This window comes from Amyelois transitella, chromosome 17 (assembly GCF_032362555.1).
Source record: "Amyelois transitella isolate CPQ chromosome 17, ilAmyTran1.1, whole genome shotgun sequence".
NCBI classification, from domain to species: domain Eukaryota; kingdom Metazoa; phylum Arthropoda; class Insecta; order Lepidoptera; family Pyralidae; genus Amyelois; species Amyelois transitella.
In genome coordinates, this window is record NC_083520.1 from 7,512,860 (window position 1) to 7,533,757 (window position 20,898).

The following is a 20,898-nucleotide window of genomic DNA, read 5'->3' on the forward strand; positions in this document are numbered from 1 at the left end:
ATCGCTAAATCCAATTTTATCGACCAAATCTCTATTTCATTAGTCTTTGCCAATCCTTATTTCTACGTATTATTCCCAGAATAATGCAGAAATGATGACAGCTACTCTTCGGTCGACGTCAATGGCGGTAGCAAGAAGTGACGGTAAATGCATACTAGGAGGAGACTTGAGTGAAGCCCATGCTCTGGCCGGACTAGTGTCTAAAGTGGCCTACGCCCTCCTTTGCCAGGACTTGCCAAAAGTCACAGGTTTCGTGGAAACTGACTCTTCGACTATTATGTCCCCAGCAAGGTGATTAAGTTTTTATTATTTACCGTTTAAATAAAAGCGAAACATCTAAATAAGCTAATAATTTTCTTATCGTTCAAGATCAAAAAGGACTGCCTGAACAAAAATGAACGTTCGGTTAGATAGATTAAAAATTCAAATGGGCCATTCTTGAAAGTAGACCAACATAAAGATGAAACACAAGTAATAAATAAAATGCTAAAGTATGCAAACCATGTCGTAAAATCAAACTCCGTTTTTTTTTTTTAATTTTCTTTGTAAATACTCGAAATCTATTTGACGCATCATTTTAAAGTGTTATAGTGTCAAGTGATTCTGAAATTAGTATGGATAAAGTCAAAGGGTCTTCTGCCTGCAGATATATGGCCTGCCCGTTGGATATCAGTGGCAGTGGTATATGGAGGAACTATGGAATACCCCATATCAATGACTACGAAGCTACCCTCATGGATCTAGCCCTGAACTCACTCTACATGCAGCAGAAGATGGCTGAAGACTGGAACGACAAGTACTGTGTTGCAAGCAGCAAAATGGACGCTAGACAGTTGCAATTCTTCAGTTTTAAACAATATGACAGATTTAATGATTGCGCTTACGCAACTGTGTGATCTTAAATTTTTTGTTGTTGTGTAAATTTTATTGTTTGGATGATTAAAATTTTTCGTTTTGTTATTGTGAAAATTAGATGTCCTTAATAAATTAATATTATACTTTCAACAATTTATTTGTATGTACTTCCTTTTTCGCATCGCTGCTGCATATAGCAAGTGTCCTAATTATTCCTGCTATAAAATTATTTGGCATAGCTTTTACGGTCAGCTTCTTACTTGGCACCAACGCTAATTGCTATTTAATTTGGTATATATTAAAAGATATTTATTTATTCTTAAAAGGTAACTTGAGTTGGCCCATCTTCTTAATTATACCAATTGAAGGACCTACGTTATTTATCAGTCGAGGCACTCTTGAAACCTCTTTATGAATAATTTGTATGCCTCAACCAAAAGCTACAAATAGGTATACTGATTTGTTCTCTTTAGTAAACTAAACTTACATATCATTTTTCAAATTTTCTTTTATATAAATAACACCATTGCCTCATTATAGATACCTCGCCATCGACGTTGTCCTGAACCACAAGGGTATCTGCAAACGGTACGACTTTCCCGTCATGAATCCTTTAGAGAAAGATCTGATGGACTCCGCTTTCCCTCGTCTACAATGCAACGTGGCTATGGCCCATAAATGGTACAAAACTGCGATAATCACCGACTGCGAAAAGTTGCAGATGGGCATGCAAAAAGTTTTTCATGCGCCCAAAAAATATGAACACGTGGAGGACTGCTTAGTTCATACAAATTAGTCTTATCGTTCCTGTATTTATTAACAACCTGCCACGGTCCATGTGTTTACTATCTAACTTGATTCAGAAATATCATAGATATATTTTTTTCAGTTCAGTTCAGTTCAGTAATCAGTGATTGTGTTGCAGTCTGTGAAATTTTGCAAAAAAAAACTGCAAAATATTCTTATATATTTTTTATGTAAAACATTGAAATAAAAAAAGTTTTAGTAACTTTAAGTATTTCTAGTTTTATTGGCACTTCTATTCTTAAACATAATTCAACATTTAATTAGTCACCCGCATTTTTAAGGTGCAACAAAGTTTATAAAACTTGTTTAAAAAGTAATGTTGTAATATTATAAATTAATTTCCAACAATTAAATCTAAACATCTAACTAAGATCATGGTCAATCTAATTATTATAATTATTCATCTTGCCTCGGCCGGGAATGTAACTGGGACCTGGTGAAAAGCACCATACGGGGCATCTTATTGCAACCTCGAGGTTAATTCCAACCATTCTTTCTTAATGATTTAGCAAGACCCATATAATCCGCCTTCGTTTCGTTTCTAGAGTCCGTGCTGTTTATGGGCCATTTCTAGCATATGGCGAAACGCTATTAGTCTGTAAATACATCCTGCCGGACATTCTGAAACAATGGAAGACAGATTAACGTAAGCTTATTTTTAATTTAAAAAGTTATAATGAACGAGAATTCCAATGATACGAAATTTCAAAGATATGAAACAAATGATGGTATTTTTGATCCAATATGGTTTAAGTTCCGCTACGAAGGTAAGTTGGGAGACATTTCGTGTTATAACGTGACTTATGCAATCAAATATCATGGTCATGAGAACCTCTGGCTCCTCTTCGGAGATATGAGGACGAAACCGTATCTAACGCCAGAAATATGATGGATGATGATGATGACGTATATGGTATTATTATTTTTATTTAATATAGGTATACATGATAGGCAGAGACTACATCTTTCCAATTGTCACGATCTCTACATACTTCTTTCGTTTTATCCACATTCATAATTCTCTTCATATAATCTCGTTGATATTCATAATCTAAACCTCTACCGTTCTCTTTCGCACTCTTCTTGTTAATTTAATGTTTTTTCAATAACTGCGTAGATCGCTTTAGGTCACTTAAAGACAAAATCGCTTATGAAAACTTTTTTCTAAATTGGCTTTCACATCCTACAGACATTGATATCAATGTTTGTAATCTTCTAAATGTTCTTAGTGACATGATGAGATCAAAGTGCGGTGTTGTACACGACCGCCTCAAACGCGCCCCGAGGGAGTCGTCACAAATAAAGTTTACTCGAAGCTACTGGCCAGAGATGTGACATAAACGTCCATATATGTAGGTCTACTTTCGCATTGTTTCGCATTATCTACAGAATGTTAATTCTCTGGTTGGATTTTATATTGAAATGCTTATTATAAATTGTCTCGCCTGAATACGTATTATAAAAGTTAACACAATATTAACCAAGTTTTTAAACTCCTACGGGGTAAACAGGACTAATACTCACAAAATCCAAAAACCAAATTTATCTGGATGGATTAATGATGACAAAGAAATTCAGGGATTCAGTGACAGGTTGCTAGCTTATTCTAAATTTGAAAGCATTTTCCTTTCATTGAATTTTATAATCCGCCCGAGATGAAGATAATACCGAAGTTATCACTGCCGCGCTAAATTGAAATAAAGCTGCGTTCCCACGCGCGGCTAACATCCAGCACGCATTCAGTTATTACGCTCCTAAATTTGCGAGTATCGTATCTGAACCGGGATTCATACGGGAGACGTGCCTCGCGCCCCGGTCGTAAAGCGTCCGCAAATATTAGCTTTGCCCAGTGTTATGAGGCCACAATCCCGCCAATCACATTCATTAGGTGTATAATCAAGTGAACCTTTGTTGGGGATCTTTGATTGTTTGTCTAATGAATTATGTTAATAATATTAATAAATATTGCATTCTATTCTTTTAATAAAGGTAGACGGGTAAATTCTGTAAAGTGAAAGAAAAAAAAGTACTTATAAGTAAGCATATGTAAGCGGCGGGTTGCTTAATCGATACCGGATTCTAAATGCTGCAAACAATGTGTTTCAGATTTATAAAAGACAAGGGTTAGTAATCTGCTAAAGTTTTTTTAGATTTATAAAAAAATTTATATATAACCAGAAGTTGCTACGTGAATTAAGCCAGACTTACCCACTCCAGGATCGTAAATTCACAGGTGGAACATGAATTCACTTTCAGAGAGGACGTAGATTCAATTAAGGAGAGAGAGAACAGTATAGTGGCTTCCTTCACCTATCCAGAGTTTCATTTGTTCGACAATTAAAAAGAAGTAAGATATAAACATACGGCGGCTGAGCTCCGAAACCCATATATCCGTCGACAGTGAACCTACAGGATCCTCCCCTGTACCCTCGGCAGAGAGTGGCCGGGAAACCAGCGGGGTTGGCAATGGACTCCGCATAAAACCTCCACGCGCGGTTGTGACTGCAGCCATCTGGAACACGGGAAAACTACTCGTATTTTATGGATAAACAAAGTACCTACCTACAGCTTCGTCCCTGTATAACGAATTTCGGGAAACCATACCTAAGTGCAAACCTGGACCTTAAAAGAACATACAAATTTCTACACCCAGCGGTTTGAGCTGTTCGTTGTCTGTCAGTCACTCAGTTAAAGATAATAACATCCATTAAAACAATAAAGTAGAAAATCTGTTAAATAAACATCTAATAATAAAATCTGTGACGCTTTTACAGATTTACTTAAAATCGTTTTTAATTTTATAGTTCACATGTCATATCTTATTCCACTTAAATCAATTAATGACTATCATACGAGTACCTATAGTAGGACGAATAAATTTAGCCAAGTAAAATATCTGCGCTTTTGTAACTAGTCATGCAACCACCGGGAATATTTGCAAGCTGTAACCATAATTATAGGTACTAAATTGTATTCCAAGTCCTAATGGCACTCATGTTATTGATAACGTCAGAATAGATTTATTTTCAAAATGGATACAAGGTATCACTTATTTACGTCACAGCGTTATTGCAGTTTCAGTTAATAATCTATGTAGCTGCTAGAGCAGCGCATTCCTTGTTAAATCTTCCAAAAAACATCTAATTTTGTATCAATTGTCGTGAACAACGTGAACCAGATAAGCCTTCGTATAACCCTGATACAACTACTTGGATCACCGCCAAAGCCGAAATATCAATGGATCAGTATCGGCGAATCTGCTTGACAAACAAACATCATTCCCCCACCGCGGATTCCAGCGACCTACGTAAAAAATAAAGTCCTTTTATTGCCGTACTCAGAGAAATATAACAAACCTGGAAAGCGAACTCTAAAATAAATCGGAATTATATTATGGCTTCGAAACTTTAATATCTTTTAAGTTATGCCAATTACCACTGCGAAGAATTTTTTTTTATTCGACTCCCTCTCTTTCTAATGTGAAGTGCGGGAAAGGTCATTTTTCTCTTGACGATTGCACGAGATTTTTACAAGTTATACTTCCATATGGGCGTCCATATGGAAGTATAACTTGTAAAAATCTCGTACAAGTTAAGGCAAAGAAAGCCTCAACATATTTTACCACTAAACATAGCTATGATATAGTTTGAGGTTTTGCTAATAATAGGAATAAAAATAAATGTTAGTTTATTGCGTAAGAAGAGGGGATATGCTAGTGTTTTGTGATTTGTAAACGTTAGAAAGTTATGGAATTAAACTATTTATTTACAAATTTGAAAATTGTAAATTAACACACTTCACAAATTTGATAGTATGTTAGATTATAACCTCTAACAATGTAGGTCACTTAAATGAACTAGTCTCTGAATAATATATTGAAATTGTATTTATCTAACGACAATATTTTACGACAATGTTGACATATTTCTGTGTATCACGGAAACATTAATCACCCTATATTTGCATATGCCTTATAACAATTTTAACCTTACATCATCCGTTATAAATGACCTTTTCATACCTTTATAGACTTTTATATAATTTTCATGAAATTTTGTCAATACACTTTTGAAATCAAGTTAGACTTCACTATCACTATGACTATTTTATCAAGCTACTAGCGACCTGCCCAGACTCCGTACGGGTAACATTTATAAATAGAAATCTTCCTCTTCCTAAAACTAAATGCGACGAATTTTGATGCAGTTAACAGCAGATGCAAATTAAAAAATCTGCATCAATATCCGTCGTGTATAATTTTAAAGATCACATACATACCTACAGAAGAACAGTCGCGGGAAGCGATTTAGATTTATGCTTTGTAGTGGTAGAATGTTCTTTTTTTGTAGGTATGACACTTTCTCCTCCCCGAGCTTTACAAAATATTTTACTGAAAATAGTCATTTACCACATCGGCCCAACCGCGCAACAACCCTTTGTTCCTAAATGTCTTCATTGGCCCAACCGCGCATTAAAATCTGCGTAAAAATGACGAACTAGATTTATTTTCGTCGCATCGAGATTGGGGTAAACAAAATATTCTATTAATAGCGCTTTGTAGCGAATAAAGGCTTCGCGGTGTACCCCGTTGCTGCCAGCATCCGTGACGTCATCGCATCGATCGTCTCCCCCAAATATGCGGTGTTTTGGGACCGGGAACATTGTTATCTTTTGATGACGATGCATAATATATACGAGAAGTCAATTGATACGAGTGAATTATGTAAAGGAAATGTCGCATTTCTTTTTACCAGTGATGCGATGTATACGTACATATGTATTTGGTTTATGAACAAAGAAATGTGTTATGTACCTACCAACTATTCTTTGTCCAATTAATATTTAGAAGTGAGATAAAAAATATAATTCTCTTCTCACCACTTAATTCACTAGTTTATAAAAGGGATTTAAGTTAAGTATTAAGTTAGCATGTACAAAGTGGCCTTTTTACAACAAGCCAAATTTTCTAAACAAGTTACAAATAAATTTTATCAAAATGAAAATTTTAAGGTTTTCATTACAATAAATTAATAATGTCTTACTGCACTACTAAACTTTACAAAGTCTATTGTTAAGGTTCATTCACCTCTTTGTCCTACCGAGCTAATCAAAAACGCGGAAAGGAGTCCATTTTGTGGTAAAAGCTTCCGGTCTGCCTTTCAATTTCCTTGCGCGGAAAGCTTTTCAAACATTTACGTGGAACAAATGCTGACAAAAAATCAACTTCGGGAAAGCATCGATGTAAGATAGATAGATGTGCCACAAGCTTTGCTCTAGTTGTTATTTCATATTCAGATTGAGCTTAATAATACCTACTACTACATAATTCAATAACCAAGGGGAGGATAATTTTTTCATAAATCGATTTGATCGTTATTATAAACACCCAGTCGTCATTATATATACTCGTAATTAAAAAACTTCGTCTTTCCATTAGTAAGTTACTTATTACTACATATTATAAACGGATTTTTTCCTTTTTGAAACGAGAGTTTTCTGAGGAAGCTTTATATCTATGAATGTTACCCGTGAAAAGACAGGGCGGGTCACTAAAAAAATATTTTAAAAAAACAAGTGAAATCAGCGTCACGGCATTATTCCTCTTTAAAAAATTTCTCATTATTTGAAGGGTGCTTGGTAGTACATTTTTTACATTTACCTACAAAATTTACTTAAGTAAAATTTTAACAACTTACAAAAATAATCTAGCTGTTTATTCACGATCAGCTCGTCTATCCAACAGCCTGGCTGGATCCATTCCCCGAAGTTGGGGTAGAAGTCCACATCACCGATGGGTTTCGGAAACCCCAGTACCCCAGGGTTCGTATGAAGCACGTCGACAAATATTGCGTCGCCCTTGGCTAGGTGCCCGTCGTTGGAGGTCAACTTGTAACCTGGGTAGGCAGGATCTAAGCCTTAAATATAAGATATTAATAATTTTAGAAAATGTTTATCTTGAACAGAATCTACCTAACCGAATTGCATCCTTGAAATTATAACAGTGGGCCACACCTTGAGCTCTTAATAACATTTCAGTCAAAAATGACTGTCTCTTTTACTAGTGAATAAATGCGGATTCTCACACTTTAATACTTTTATTATTCGAATGAATGGTTAATTAACTCTTTAACTTTTTACCTTTAAGATAAGAGAATCATTTAACTGCAGTCAAGCAAATAAGTATAGCAATATTAAATAGTACTTCTTAATACTTTTGTTTCGACAGGAATTTTCAATCCTGATAATAATAATCTATTAACCTCCTGGTTATATGATAAGCCGAATCATCAGAAAGATGCGCTGCGCATTTTTCCTTGTTTCCCTACATTATATCTTTAGTACCCCTTTAAGGTCTTTATTTGCTCCCTACTCTTAAATGAACAATAGAACACCGACCTTACTAACTTTAGTATCAGTACCTGTAATCCTCCCCAACCTCAACCCTCTCCTCCTCAGTTCCTTTCCCGCGAACCCTGCAGCTTCTGCTCCCAACGAGAAGCCGATCACGTGTATGGAAGATGCTCTGATGCCTTCTCTGTCCAGAAACTGCACGAAATTCGCCAACTGCTTGCCCATGTACCGCGAGTTTCTCACAGCTGATACGTACCTGAATGAAGTTAAGAATAGGTATACTTCGTTGTAACCCTTTGATTTTTCGTAGCATCTGATGTATAGCATTTGGAATAAGACTATATCAAGTTCTATGTTAGATCATAGAACTTGATAAATAAAATAAACTTACACATACTCTTTTATCTTCTATCCAATAGTCTGGACACTCATTTATCTTTAAATGCGTAAACCGGAAACTCACCAGAGAGGTGTGGATATAACTGGGACTAACGCGGCAGGAAGAGTAATACAATAAACATTACTACCATCGCGTCAATCCCATAAAGACTATGCAATAAGGTCATTCAGCATCTATAAAGTGCAAGCCACACATTAATTCCTCAGCTTCTTGCCCCAAAAAGTAGTAAATATTTTTAGAGAGAACGCTACTTATTAGATGGCCGGCATCCAAGCACTGCAGATTTATGGAACGCCCCCATATTCGGAATTTCTGTTACGTAACGAGTTTGTTACAATCCCAAAGTAAATACTGACTTAGTCGGGTGAATTTATGTTTGCAGTTTCAGAATTTGTGTGGGTTATGTAAACTTAACCTTCATCTGTTACGTACATCCGTTTGGACGCTGGGTTGGACGTCGTGCCCACTTTTGTTTGACCAGTTTTGATTTTAAGAAGGCTTTATAAAAATGTTACCAATGTAAACTTACAATCTTTAGGATTATGACATTGTGAATAGGTTCTAACAACCTGTTGCTATTTCTGAATCTCAATTCCATTATTATAATCGTCCAGCTATATGTGGCCTTTGAGTATTGCTCTGTCTACCCCGTATGAGATTAAAAAATAGTAATTATCTGTATGTGTGGAGTTATGTTATAGTTCTTGAAAATTCTGAATTTAGATCTTTGTTTTATTTAACGCGTATGTGAAAATTGGATAACACGTAACTAGAAAGAAAGGAATCTATCATATCATCATTGGATTAACAACGTCTTGAAATCGAAATAAGAAGTCACTGGTCAATGCTATTTTATGAAATTGAAATACATTACCATGGAAACGCAATGAGCCGCGACCAGTCCACTGCTATGAAATTGTAATCACCTTTCGCTAAGTATGCTGAAATAAAGAATTCGTTTGCTTAAAAATTACCAAAACGACATCAATATAACATTAATATGTGACACAAAGTAAAGCAAAACTTTCTATCGCATGTACTCGTATCTAAATAGTATAATATATACTTTTCAATGTGGCCCACCGCCCATTGACGTACCTACTTTTCACGAGATTCCAATACGAATAAGTTTTATTAATATTTGTAGCCCTTCAACAATGGTATTTGTCCACACCTATCAAAGGAGATTTTAAGTATAATGAAATCATACTTTTTACCATCTTGTGAATATTTATAACCCAAGTGTACATAGGTAGCATATAGAAACCGGAATGATAATATATTATTCGGATTCTTAAGGTTCATAGATATTAAGTATGTTTATAGGTACTCTTTTATGCAATGAAACCGTAGACAAAATCTAGTTAAAAACAAAAGCATATACCATTTCTGAGCGTGGTCGTACTGGTCCCTGATGTGGCTTCGGAGAACCCCATCAAGTATATCACGGTGGGGATCGTGGTATCAAGATTACTTCTACGGAGAGTTGCAGAGTCGCCCACTGGGATTATTTGAAACGTTCTACTGTTTGCCCTGAAATGTTGAAATTAATTACAACTAATAAAATTCTTAAATTACTGAGTGACTGACAGAAAAAGAACAGTTGTTACTATTATCTTAAGGAAACTTGAAATGAGACATGTATGTTCCTTGGGAATTTACTATGTAGAGTAGCATTAAGAAAAGATATACCTACTAGCGCAGGTTTTACTACTACGATTCCGAAATTTAAAATGAAACAAAACAAAAACTTCAAAGATTTGGCTGTAATTTCAAAACTTTGATACGTTAAATAAGATAGTTCTACTGACCTTGTAAAGAGCTTGTATTGGATGTCGATGGTGTCATCTCTTTGACAGCAATAAAAACACTGGCCTACTGGTGCTGACATGAAACATATTTCCGATACACCTGAAAATTATCATTAAACTGAACTCTTATACTTATCCCTGTTTTTAATTCATACATTCTTCATTGCCGTTGGTCCTAATATCTCATTTTTGTATCTATCTATAATCAAAAGTTACTTCCAAACACCATGCAGGAATATATCCTGTTAAATATACCTCTGGGTACTTAATTGACTGAAAGTAATCCCTTTTTGGAAGAAAGCCGCTGGAAAAAGCTTTTTAAACCTTAAATTTTTCTGTGATTGGCTTAAAATAAGACTTAAAGATCATACTAAGATACAGGTATTTTAATACGGAGAAAACTTTTGGAAGTATTTTTATTTGTGACAAAAAACCGGAGGACAAGACGTGACTTTGATGATTTTTAGCATAGAGATAACCTTATAACTTTGACATTGGCTACTTTATATAAGGAAATTCCCACGGTACGAACAAACCAGTTGTGTTTAAGGGTCACAACACATCGGAGACGAGACGCAATGTGACATTTTAATTAAAGATTAGAGTGAAATGTAAACTTTAAATAACGAGCGTTGCGTCTGTTTCGTTGTGAACCAACCCTTTCACGCCCTTGACGACTGTGTTAATAAATATAATTACTTATTTCTTGTTCTAATTATTTTTATTAACATCTATATTCTAAATTCCAAAGAGATGATCTAAAACTAATTAGTTTAACAAAACTAATTGCTAAGGACCTTCTACACATAAAAAGATGCTCGTAATTACAGAAATCACTTGACAATTCATTTCGATTGTAACGAAAATATATATATAAAGGTACGAACTCTTTATTTCAAAATAGCAGAGTGTTTCTTATTTCATAAGCCAACCAATAAATACTATTGATAGGGTACTACTCATACTCTTGTGGTCATGTCACCACAGTGCATATAATATTCATTCTAATAAAATTGCTCTCCTATGATCTTGAATAACAATTTGCTCTTTGTTCTATGTTATGTACTGCCATTGTACCTATTGACCATAATAAGCTATTATTACAGTCCTAGTAGATTTCCTACTTATGTCGTCTTGGTTTACTCAGATCGGTTATCAATGGTGATTTTATAAGATTGCTCAGTCAATTACTAATAATATCTAGTTTGGTAGTCGTAACGTAACATGATCTTGCATGTTTTATGGATTTTCCTATAATAATCTGAATAATAATAATCCCGATGTATAAGTATTTTCCCATATATTTTCCAGGATGTTGATGTAAGCAGCAAAAGTACCCTAAAAAAAAGTACCTACTTTCAACCGGATATCGTGAATCCTTCAGTGCAGAGAACTACGAACTAATGATATCAATTGATAAATCAAAACTCTTCTGTTACTGAATGAGTGACAAACAGACAACGCACAGCCAAAACCACTGGGTCTAGAGGTTTGACATTTAGGGTGCTTATGTGGTCAAGCGAACTAATAAATTAGCGGGCCCCAGGATCCGTAGCTTAATGGCAGAGGGTAGAAATGGGGACATGCCATGATTAGAGACGGAGAGAGAGTGGTCAAGGGAACTAAGAGAGGGTTCCCGTAATTCCGACGGAAACGGGAATCTGAATCGGCACGACCGGAGCCGCGGAAGGCCATCATGCTCGTGAGAATAAACTTTGGCCGCCTATCGGCTGTGCCACCAAACCTTTGCAAGAAAACTGTAGATAATTTAGTATATAAATGTTCGACTTTTAATTTTTACATATTCCCCCAGGAATAAACAGTTTTACTGCATCTATCATCTATGTGACGTCAGCAAAGACTTGTTTTACCAATTATAACTGTGTAAATTGCTGTCCTTGATACTAACAAAATTAATGTAAAATTGAGCCTGTAAAGAGCGTGATGGTCAAATTATCAGTCCACCAATATTTATATACTTAGCATTACGTTACCGATTCACAGGTTTTAACCTGTCAACAAACAATATATCTATTGCAGTATAAAATGTAATGAAACTCTTGACTTTATAATGAATTCGGTGTAGGTACTTTATTAGATTGTTTTTGCATTAAAGTTCGTAATCACCAATACCTATTTCAAAGAAGAGAGACATCTGGTTAATACATTTTGAAAATGAAAGATACAATTCTATTAGTTGTTACATTAGATTAGGTACTGCCGGTCGGGATACTAGCTGCAGTGCATGAAACGTCTCTTTTTATCGACAGGTATTTTTATTCGTTCTGTGTGAATTAAAAAAATTATCTTATCTTGATATTTGTCTATTTTTTCAAAAATAATTTAATCTCAATACAGGATTCATTCGTAAAGTTTCTTTATATAAGCGTTTTATAATCTGACTTCACACTTATTAAATACACTTTGCTAACTTCATTGCAGTTGTTATTGACCATAAAAAAGGACACTATCCCACAAACTCACCCACAAAAATTGTCATTATGCGACACGCCGCCGAAGTACTCGCCAGCATGTTTGCAACAATTCCCGCTGCAATTAAAAAAGCGGGCCGTACCCTCGGAAGGCGTCATCTCAAAACAGAACGATGCATTTCCCTCTATAGGTGCATTTCCCGGCTCGCGACACAATGCAACACACAATCCACTCTCACAAAATAATACCTCTTTTTTTAGTCCGCAAGGAACAAAAACCGTTTCGCCACTGCACTCGTATGCGGAATTCTTTGCGTTTTTATTATTACAGCGACTTATATCAAGATATCTCAGTTCTCGTCTGCCGGTTAAGCGTTACAATTACGATCGGCAACTAATTTGTCAACTGAAGTGGTCTCGGTGACAGCAACAGTTGCGCAACAGATTCTGTAATTTACAAAAAGAAATGGTGCTTTGTCCAATCGATTTCGCCGCTGGATTACTATAATATCTTAGCGGCAAATTTTTGTTAAATATGCGTTATTGATAAGTACTACGATCACAATTAATTGATTCATTTTAATACCAACCAACTTTAAGTTGAAATAATTAGGTCAAATTTTGTTTCAGAATAAGTATAATAAGTATATACCTACACACCTTCCTTGATAAATATTACGAGTAAAAGACACTTAAGTTCAAGAGCAACAACTTTGACTTATCGAACATATAACGCAAAAATTTACGCATAATCAAGAAAATTATTTAAAAAAACTTATTTATGTAGGTAACATATTTAGATTAACTTGATATATACTTTTATATTTTTTTCCATAAATGCTATTTTTATCTAATAATTAAGACTAACTATGTTCACAGAAATATAAAAGATTACTAACAATTATAATTGTTAATATTCACACAAAACTTAATAAGTAACAAAATATATATATATATAAATAGTTATACTCAGACGTACGATAACGGAGACTATTAAAAAGTTAATTTCAACACTCATATTAATGAAGTCATATAAATATTATAAGGATCTCCTCATAACAACAGATTCTGATTAAACGAGTTTGAAGGATGGGTTTCCCCGTGCTTGACTCATGGTCAACAAATTTTACTTTTTACAAAACCAGTTATTCCAAGGTACAAGGTTACTCTCTTAGTTTATATCTACCAATAACTTCATATTAACATGTTATAAATAATTTACATTGTTGTCAAAGGCCTAAAAATATCTATCAAGCAACATTCATAACATTATACACCTTTGTAGTTTCAGCTGTTAGCTACAATAAAGCTCAACCCATGCGTGTGAAGCCTGAGCACTATTATTCTTTAACTATGAGTTAAATCATTAGTTCATCGAAATCGTAAGAGACTTGCTAGATTAATTAATCGTGGGTCGGGTCCATCTTTAAGCACGAACAATCACTGTATATGCTAACTTGTGCGATATAACATTAGTTAGATACCTACTAAAAAAAAAATATAAATACCTAGCTACGTACGAGTACATATCTTCTGCTAGCGGCTATTCTTATCTAGTTTATGTCGTATTATTATTCAAAGAACAATGCTGTACATAACATTTGTGGTTTATTTATGTTTATATGGTAACTTGACACTACTGGATCATTCGTTGCAGAACCAAGTCACTTCCTACCTTACTAGTTATATCTAGGTACCTTACATACATACATGTAGTCACATCTTCATACCTTACGGGGTAGGTGTAAAAAGTAGTCTTTTGCCCTCGACTCATAATACTTACTTGTATATCAACACCAGTGGCCAAGTGAAATATTTCTACATTACTTGGTTCTGTTTGTTTCCATATAGAAAAGAGAGAGGGAATAAAATAAATATTCCATCAAAGTCCATGAATTTTTCCTCAGGTCTGCGTATATTTTAACCTTAAAGTTTTACGCTAGCGGATCTACGAGAAAGACCCAGTGAAAATTAAACAGTCAATATTTCTTGTTCCAGGACAAATTGCTCAATAAACTGGAAGAGAACGAGCCCGAACTAGCCACGTCGCCCGAGGAAGAAGTAAGTCACCGCACGAACTTTTTGCAATAGTAATACCTATCCATCTCCCATATTAATATTATAATTATGCAAAAGTCCTGATTGTCTTTCTGTTTGGCTTTAACGGTGCTAAATCGAATAATAGATGTATATTTAGTTAATGAAATTTCGGGAACCAACGATAAAAAAAACATGATGATTTCAGGAATTTATTACGCATTGTCTTTTTGCCTGAGTAATAATAATGCATGTCACTAATTTAATGCTAGCATGTCCAATATTTTAAAACAAACAAGCAAAGTAATAAATAAATGCAATTATATTAACCTTGTTGGAGTTCAAGGTAGAATTTAATTTTACTGTCATTTAGTGGTGAAACGACGTTAATTGCACAATAATGATATTAGGTACGCTTCCACTCTCCTGACGCGATTCCCAATAAGTAAACTGTAGCAAGTTCCACAGATTTTTGAATAGTACCTATATATGTAGTATCTTCTTAAAGTTTCCTGGCAGGCAGGAAATTTAAGGCAATGCTGGTTAAGCTGAGTGCTGATGTGGGGAGATTCCCAATCTGAAAACAGATGTGTTTTTTACTTACGCTGAAATCACCTTGAATCTGGAAGTACGTCCACCTCCACACGTTTTCTTTTGATTTTTATTTATTAATTATATCTGTAAGACAAGTCAGCCTCACTGAACAACTCTATTAGAGCAATAAAGGTTTAGGTAGCTCTCTTTGTAACAATTATTCTATAAGGGTAAGGTTAAATTCCCTTGCAAAAGTTGCGAAGGTCAGACGAGAGTCGCTTCTTATAAAAATCTTACCACTGCCTACTCCAGGGTCCTGATTATCGACGGACGTCAGGATTGACGCTAAGAGTATAGTGATGGTATTGCTTTTGTCATCATCAATGCCGTAATTGACGTAAACACATTACCTCTTTTCAGTGCGTAATATGTGTGAACGCGAAAGCGACCATGCAGACTTCACCCTGCGGGCACCGCGTGGTCTGCCGCCGGTGCTTCGTCAAGACCATCCAGATGGCAGTCAGTCAGAGGCTGCTGCCTCTACGCTGTGTCATTTGTCGCGCCAAGATACTGCGTCTGAGGCAAGCACCACGACTTGTCACAAGCAAAAGTTGGCAGGTATGTACAAATTTCGACTTAGATAAATGCAATTAAGCCATATCTCTTGCTGTTGACACCGCGTGGTGTGACATGCCAGCTCTGCTTCGTCAAAGCTAGCATAATGTTCTGTATTTAAAGTGAAACTAACTTGAAAGAATAGACAAAAGCATAAGAGGTATACAAAAAAAATGCTAAGAATGAGAAAACTGTGCAAATTAAACAATGTCTGAAAAAGCTTTGGATACAAGTTCACCAACATACCGCATTCTAAATAAGGCGAGTATCTAATGGAAAGCTTAACTGAGCTTCATAATGTCGTTTCACTCATGATTAAGGACTCATTAGTATCCATAGCGCGCCGCAATCATATTTCGCGTTAAAGTAAGATTTATAATTTTAAAATTCGAAGCGTTTCCTGTTTGCCTTCAAATTTCGTTATTTGCTCTTTTTCCTGCGAGTTATAATTATTATAAGGACAATGCTATTTTCACGTATATCTGATTTAATTTGTGTACGCTTTAGCTTCAGCATGTATTATTCAGCTTTGAATAAGTACGTTTACAAATTCATCACTCTGATCCTTTGTAACCGTATATTTTTAAGCATTTAAAGACGTAGTTACATTCCTCTCAACTCAACAATATCTGTATTCTGTGTTCTCAACTTACGAGCCTGTTAAAAAGATTGATAAATGTAGATATAGCAAAAAAAAATATTTAGAGGGCCATAGTCTCGTGGCAAGGGCAATATGTAGCAGACACTGCCTACGCCTCAGAAAGGCGTGATCAGACTCAAACTAAAAACAAATAAAGACTACCGTGATCTCTGAACAGTACATAATTTGGAAATAAACTGTTTCTGTTATTAAATACCCTCATAATTTTTTTAATATTTCAGAAACCTCTGTTTCAGGTATCGGGCAGCAGCGGCAAGGCGTGGGGCGTCCCCGGCTCGGTCTCGTCTTACTCGGTGGGGGCGCGGTCGGTGCCGGCCTCGGCGTCCCTGTACTCTGTTACCAGCGGCGAGTCTTCCCTTTCTGGTAAAGTTATGTTTAAGTAACTTCTTTTAAATGTTAGAGTGGCCATGTTAACTTTTTAAAAGGATTCATATGGGTATCAAATTTTGGGGATCTGACCGAAATAACTCGAAAAAAAACTACGCACTCATGCAACTGGTTTTGTAAATAGTTATGATCAAACTGGGTTTATTTATGTAGTTATTTATTTGGGTTTACCAACGTTTGTTTACAATATTTCTTACTTACTAAGGTCTTACATAAAGTTTTTATCTAACTGTAACAAACACTTAAAGGTAAACACGACATGCATTATAATTTTTGCTTAAGTAATATATATTAACAAAAGTATTTCCTACTTGTATAAACTTAACTAAATTGCTTCATAGCCAGGTAAACAGTTTTCCTTATTCTGCCCAACGAGTCAGCATGAATATCAATCTCATCACTGAATTCGTTGATTAGTCTACTGAGTCTTGGTAATGGAGATGCAAGATAGGGGAAGACAGGTGGGAATATAATTATCTGACTTCACTCTAAGATCGTGCATGGACACCATCTCGGAATGGAGTTAGATAATAGACTATGAAGACGGATCCCGGATTCCTCCCCAGAAGGATACATCCCTTTTTGGGGAGGAATCTGGAATCCGTTAAACAACGGAGGTAAACTTACTACTTGTTTATTCTTATGCTAATAATTTTTAACTCAATTTCAGGAGTGTCTTCCGTATCGTCGAACAGCGGTGGAAACATAAATGGCTGCTCCACGAAGCTGTGCAGCGGGGCGAAGTGCGGCGGAGTGTGCCTGGGAGCCGTACCTCGGGCTCCGGCCGCGACGGCGCCCCCTCGGGCAAGGCAGCCGGCCTCCAACTCGCTGAGACGATCACAGCATCATAGCATGAAGGTATACCAGAATCCTATTCAAAAATCTAGAAACAAATGCTATGAATATGTCCCTATAACTTACCAATGAAACAGGATTTTGAAGAAATGTTTACCGAACCAGATGAAGGAGGCGACATGAAGAGAAGAAGAAGGAAACTTATTTCAATATAGAAGAAAGGTGCGTCGCAAAAGAACATACCTAATTGTATAATTGACACAGATAAAACGCGGGCAACGCCAGTTTTCCATAAATACATTTGCATGTTTATGCATTTTGTAAACAAAAATATTTAATATTTTTGCACTATTTTCAGGCTAGGTTACAAGAGTACCAGGTGCTCAGCTACACGGGGGGGCCCGCAGGCGAGCCCTCGGGCCGGCTGCCGCCGATCCGAGAGTTCCAGCGGGAGTTCCGGGAAGGGCGCCGGGAGAGCGCTGCAGCCGCCTCTGCCTCTACTAGGATAAGGTCTTCGCTTCTATTAAATATAATCGAACTATTTTTACCAGTTCCCAGTAACATTTCAGTCGTTTTGCTTCAGTGCACGGGGTCCGAATTCGTTATTTAAGAGTTTTTGAATAGTCCACTGTGTGGGACCACTCCATCTCTTTCCCATGGATGTCGTAAAAGGCGACTAAGGAATAGCTAAAAAACTTGGGATTCTTCTTTTAGGCGATGCGCTAGTAACCTGTCACTATTTGAATCTCAATTACATTACAAAGCCATACAGCTGAATATGGCCTTTCAGTATTCAGGTCTCCTGGCTCTGTCTACCCCGCAAGGCATATAGATGCAAATATTTGTATGTAAATACTTTACACGTGAAATCCTTTAAAAATATAATCTCCAAGAGTTTTGAAACGTATACAGAGATACTTCAATTTAATGCCTTTATTTTCCTTTCACAGATGTGCACAAAAAATTGTGACACAATTAGAAACATCACCGCAAAAGAACAAAAACTTCTTCCGGCCTCTAAAACCATCAAATAAAGACGATCCCCCAAAGTCCAGAGATCAAAGCAAAGAGACTGAAAGAAAAAAAGATAACCCCAAAGCAAAGCCCAAAAAAGAAGATAAAAAGAAAAAAGAAGACGATAACAAACCAGAAGAAAAGTCAAAAAAAGACGAAAACACGGATAACAAAAAGAATGAAATAGCAGAACGAAAGAAGGAAGAAAAACTAAGACTAAAAGCAGAAAAGGAGGCGAAGAAAGAAGCCAAGCAGCAGGCTAAAGAAGAGGAAAGACAAGCCAAACTTCTAGCGAAAGAAGAAGAAAGACAGGCCAAATTACTAGCAAAAGAAGAAAAGAAAAAAGCTAAAAAAGAGGCGAAATTGGCCGCGCAGGCAGAGAAAGAAAAAAATAAATAATGTAATTAACATTTTTACATTGTAGAAACTCGTAGCCGTCTTAAAATTAGATTCGAAATTGTTATTATTGAGGAATCGTAAAATAATTTTATTAGTGTACTTAGAATGTCTATTGTAGTCCATATAAATATTAACAGTAAAGTACTCTTACTGTTAAAGTTATTTTTTTACTTCAATCGGATAATTTATTGAGTTCGTGCTTTGATACTGATTTACATGAATTACTTAAACTTTGTTGCAATTTCTTTCGAAATTGTTATTTGGATTAGGGTCGTTGTATATAGTTTTAATGTCAAATGTTATAAAGAGAAGCAATCTAAATACATAGTTGTTGGGTCATAGTTGGAACTCTACAAACTGCTAAGACTGAAAGAATGGGATAATGAAATCATATCGTTTTGTATTTAATTGTTTAACAGTAAATTTAAGAGCTTCGTGCATACCAGCACCGCCAAAGAATTTATTTATTACTTAGGTACTAATTTGTCGTAATTAGTTCTGTAGGTGACACTTTACTTGAATTTTCGTAATTAACATTGTTGTTTAGGTACTCTCTTTGTCTGTACAAGTTATGATTGGAATAGAATTAATAGGTATTATATTATATACTTTCAGAATTACTTTGGTAAAAATGATTCTATATCGGATAGATGTCTCAGATCACCGCCTACTGCACATCTTGGTATCAGTGCACCGGCTCACACACCCTTTAACGTGAAACACTACAGACGAAATATGAGAGATACGAGGAGACGAACGAATCCATCTATCATATTTTACGATAAGATTCGAGCCTATATGATATCATTTTCAAATTGATGGAAAACGTCTCATTGCGACATACTGTGACTTAATAGTCATAGGGTCACTTAAAATTACTAAAACATAATTTCATTTAACTAGCTACTTAATTTTTTTTTCTATTCCAATCACAACATAAGCAGTTATAATTTTAAATATGTAGTTTAACTTTATTTTCTTGAAATTCCGGCTAAATAAGATCATTTAAGCTTTAACGTTGTGAACAATAGGTATTCTAAAATACGTATGGAAAATATTATCAGAAAAAATAGTTTAACAAATACCCCATACCATATACCTACTTATCTACATGGGATTAATTGTAAAACATCAACAATCATTAAATACGTTAATATGTTCTTAACTCTTTGCACATCGCATCGCCGTTTTATTACCTACGCGTCCTTATATGAAATAAAGCAGAGGGATTAGTGCTTGTTTTACTCGATCAAACGAATCGAGCACATAAATGCGAATTTGTATGTTACCACTAGTTTCTTTGATCCAGTTAAAACTCGCACTTACCCCACAGACTTACAAATATCACGTACGATACTACAATAAAACCTTGGCAGATCAGTTTAAATGTACCTATTCAGTTATGAACTAAATCGTAGAACAAATTTTGTCAGTTACGTAGCCCTGCTAAGTTTATGATGATTTACAAATAACCCTTTATTGTGAAATATTTTAACCAGTGTAATCTCGCGTAGAATCATATCAGGTTAATTAGCGTACAGCTAGGTAAGTGTTGACTTTAATTTTGTAAGAGTTCCACATGTCGGAATTTATTGTCAATCGTTAGCATTTCCTGTAAAATAAATAACAATGTTACCATAGCCTTAATTATTTATTTCACCCAAAATCAGCATCCTTTACATCAGTATATAAAATACTACAAAAACATTTGCTACAATAAATTAAACAGGGGATTAAGGCTGTCGACATTTGCAATCTAGAACAATCAAAAAGATAGCTTCATTGATTTTAAGCCTTGGT

The 20,898-nt window shown here is 35.5% G+C and overlaps 2 protein-coding genes across 2 annotated transcripts in view; one reads left to right on the forward strand and one right to left on the reverse strand.

Annotated features, from left to right (window-relative positions):
* LOC106134247 (protein PRRC2C) overlaps nt 1-20,593 on the forward strand; it is a 33,307-nt gene extending 12,714 nt beyond the window's left edge. Inside the window, exons 2-7 of the mRNA XM_060948890.1 lie at nt 14,655-14,717; nt 15,648-15,845; nt 16,740-16,866; nt 17,561-17,748; nt 18,044-18,195; nt 18,636-20,593. Coding sequence (XP_060804873.1) covers nt 14,655-14,717; nt 15,648-15,845; nt 16,740-16,866; nt 17,561-17,748; nt 18,044-18,195; nt 18,636-19,098 — 1,191 coding nt within the window. The 3' untranslated portion in view covers nt 19,099-20,593. The remainder of the gene's footprint in view (nt 1-14,654; nt 14,718-15,647; nt 15,846-16,739; nt 16,867-17,560; nt 17,749-18,043; nt 18,196-18,635) is intronic.
* Nucleotides 1,939-12,950, reverse strand: LOC106134248 (pancreatic lipase-related protein 2). Its single transcript, XM_013334241.2, has 8 exons — nt 12,709-12,950; nt 10,225-10,324; nt 9,798-9,946; nt 9,288-9,354; nt 8,082-8,269; nt 7,359-7,577; nt 4,027-4,174; nt 1,939-2,283 (listed from the first exon to the last, which is right to left on the reverse strand). Exons 1-8 carry the CDS (start codon nt 12,755-12,757, stop codon nt 2,220-2,222), a joined length of 984 nt encoding a protein of 327 aa, XP_013189695.2. The 5' UTR covers nt 12,758-12,950; the 3' UTR covers nt 1,939-2,219.
* Nucleotides 20,594-20,898: the final 305 nt, after the last annotated feature.

Bases quoted from the DNA above. Each gene is read 5' to 3' on its own strand.
- LOC106134248 (XM_013334241.2), bottom strand. From the start codon at position 12,757: ATGCTGGCGAGTACTTCGGCGGCGTGTCGCATAATGACAATTTTTGTG. The intron at 10,325-12,708 runs GTGAGTTTGTGG...GATAATTTTCAG, and splicing joins CATAATGACAATTTTTGTGG to GTGTATCGGAAATATGTTTC. The intron at 4,175-7,358 runs GTAAGTTGTTAA...CCCGTGTTCCAG, and splicing joins TAAACAGCTAGATTATTTTT to ATGGCTGCAGTCACAACCGC.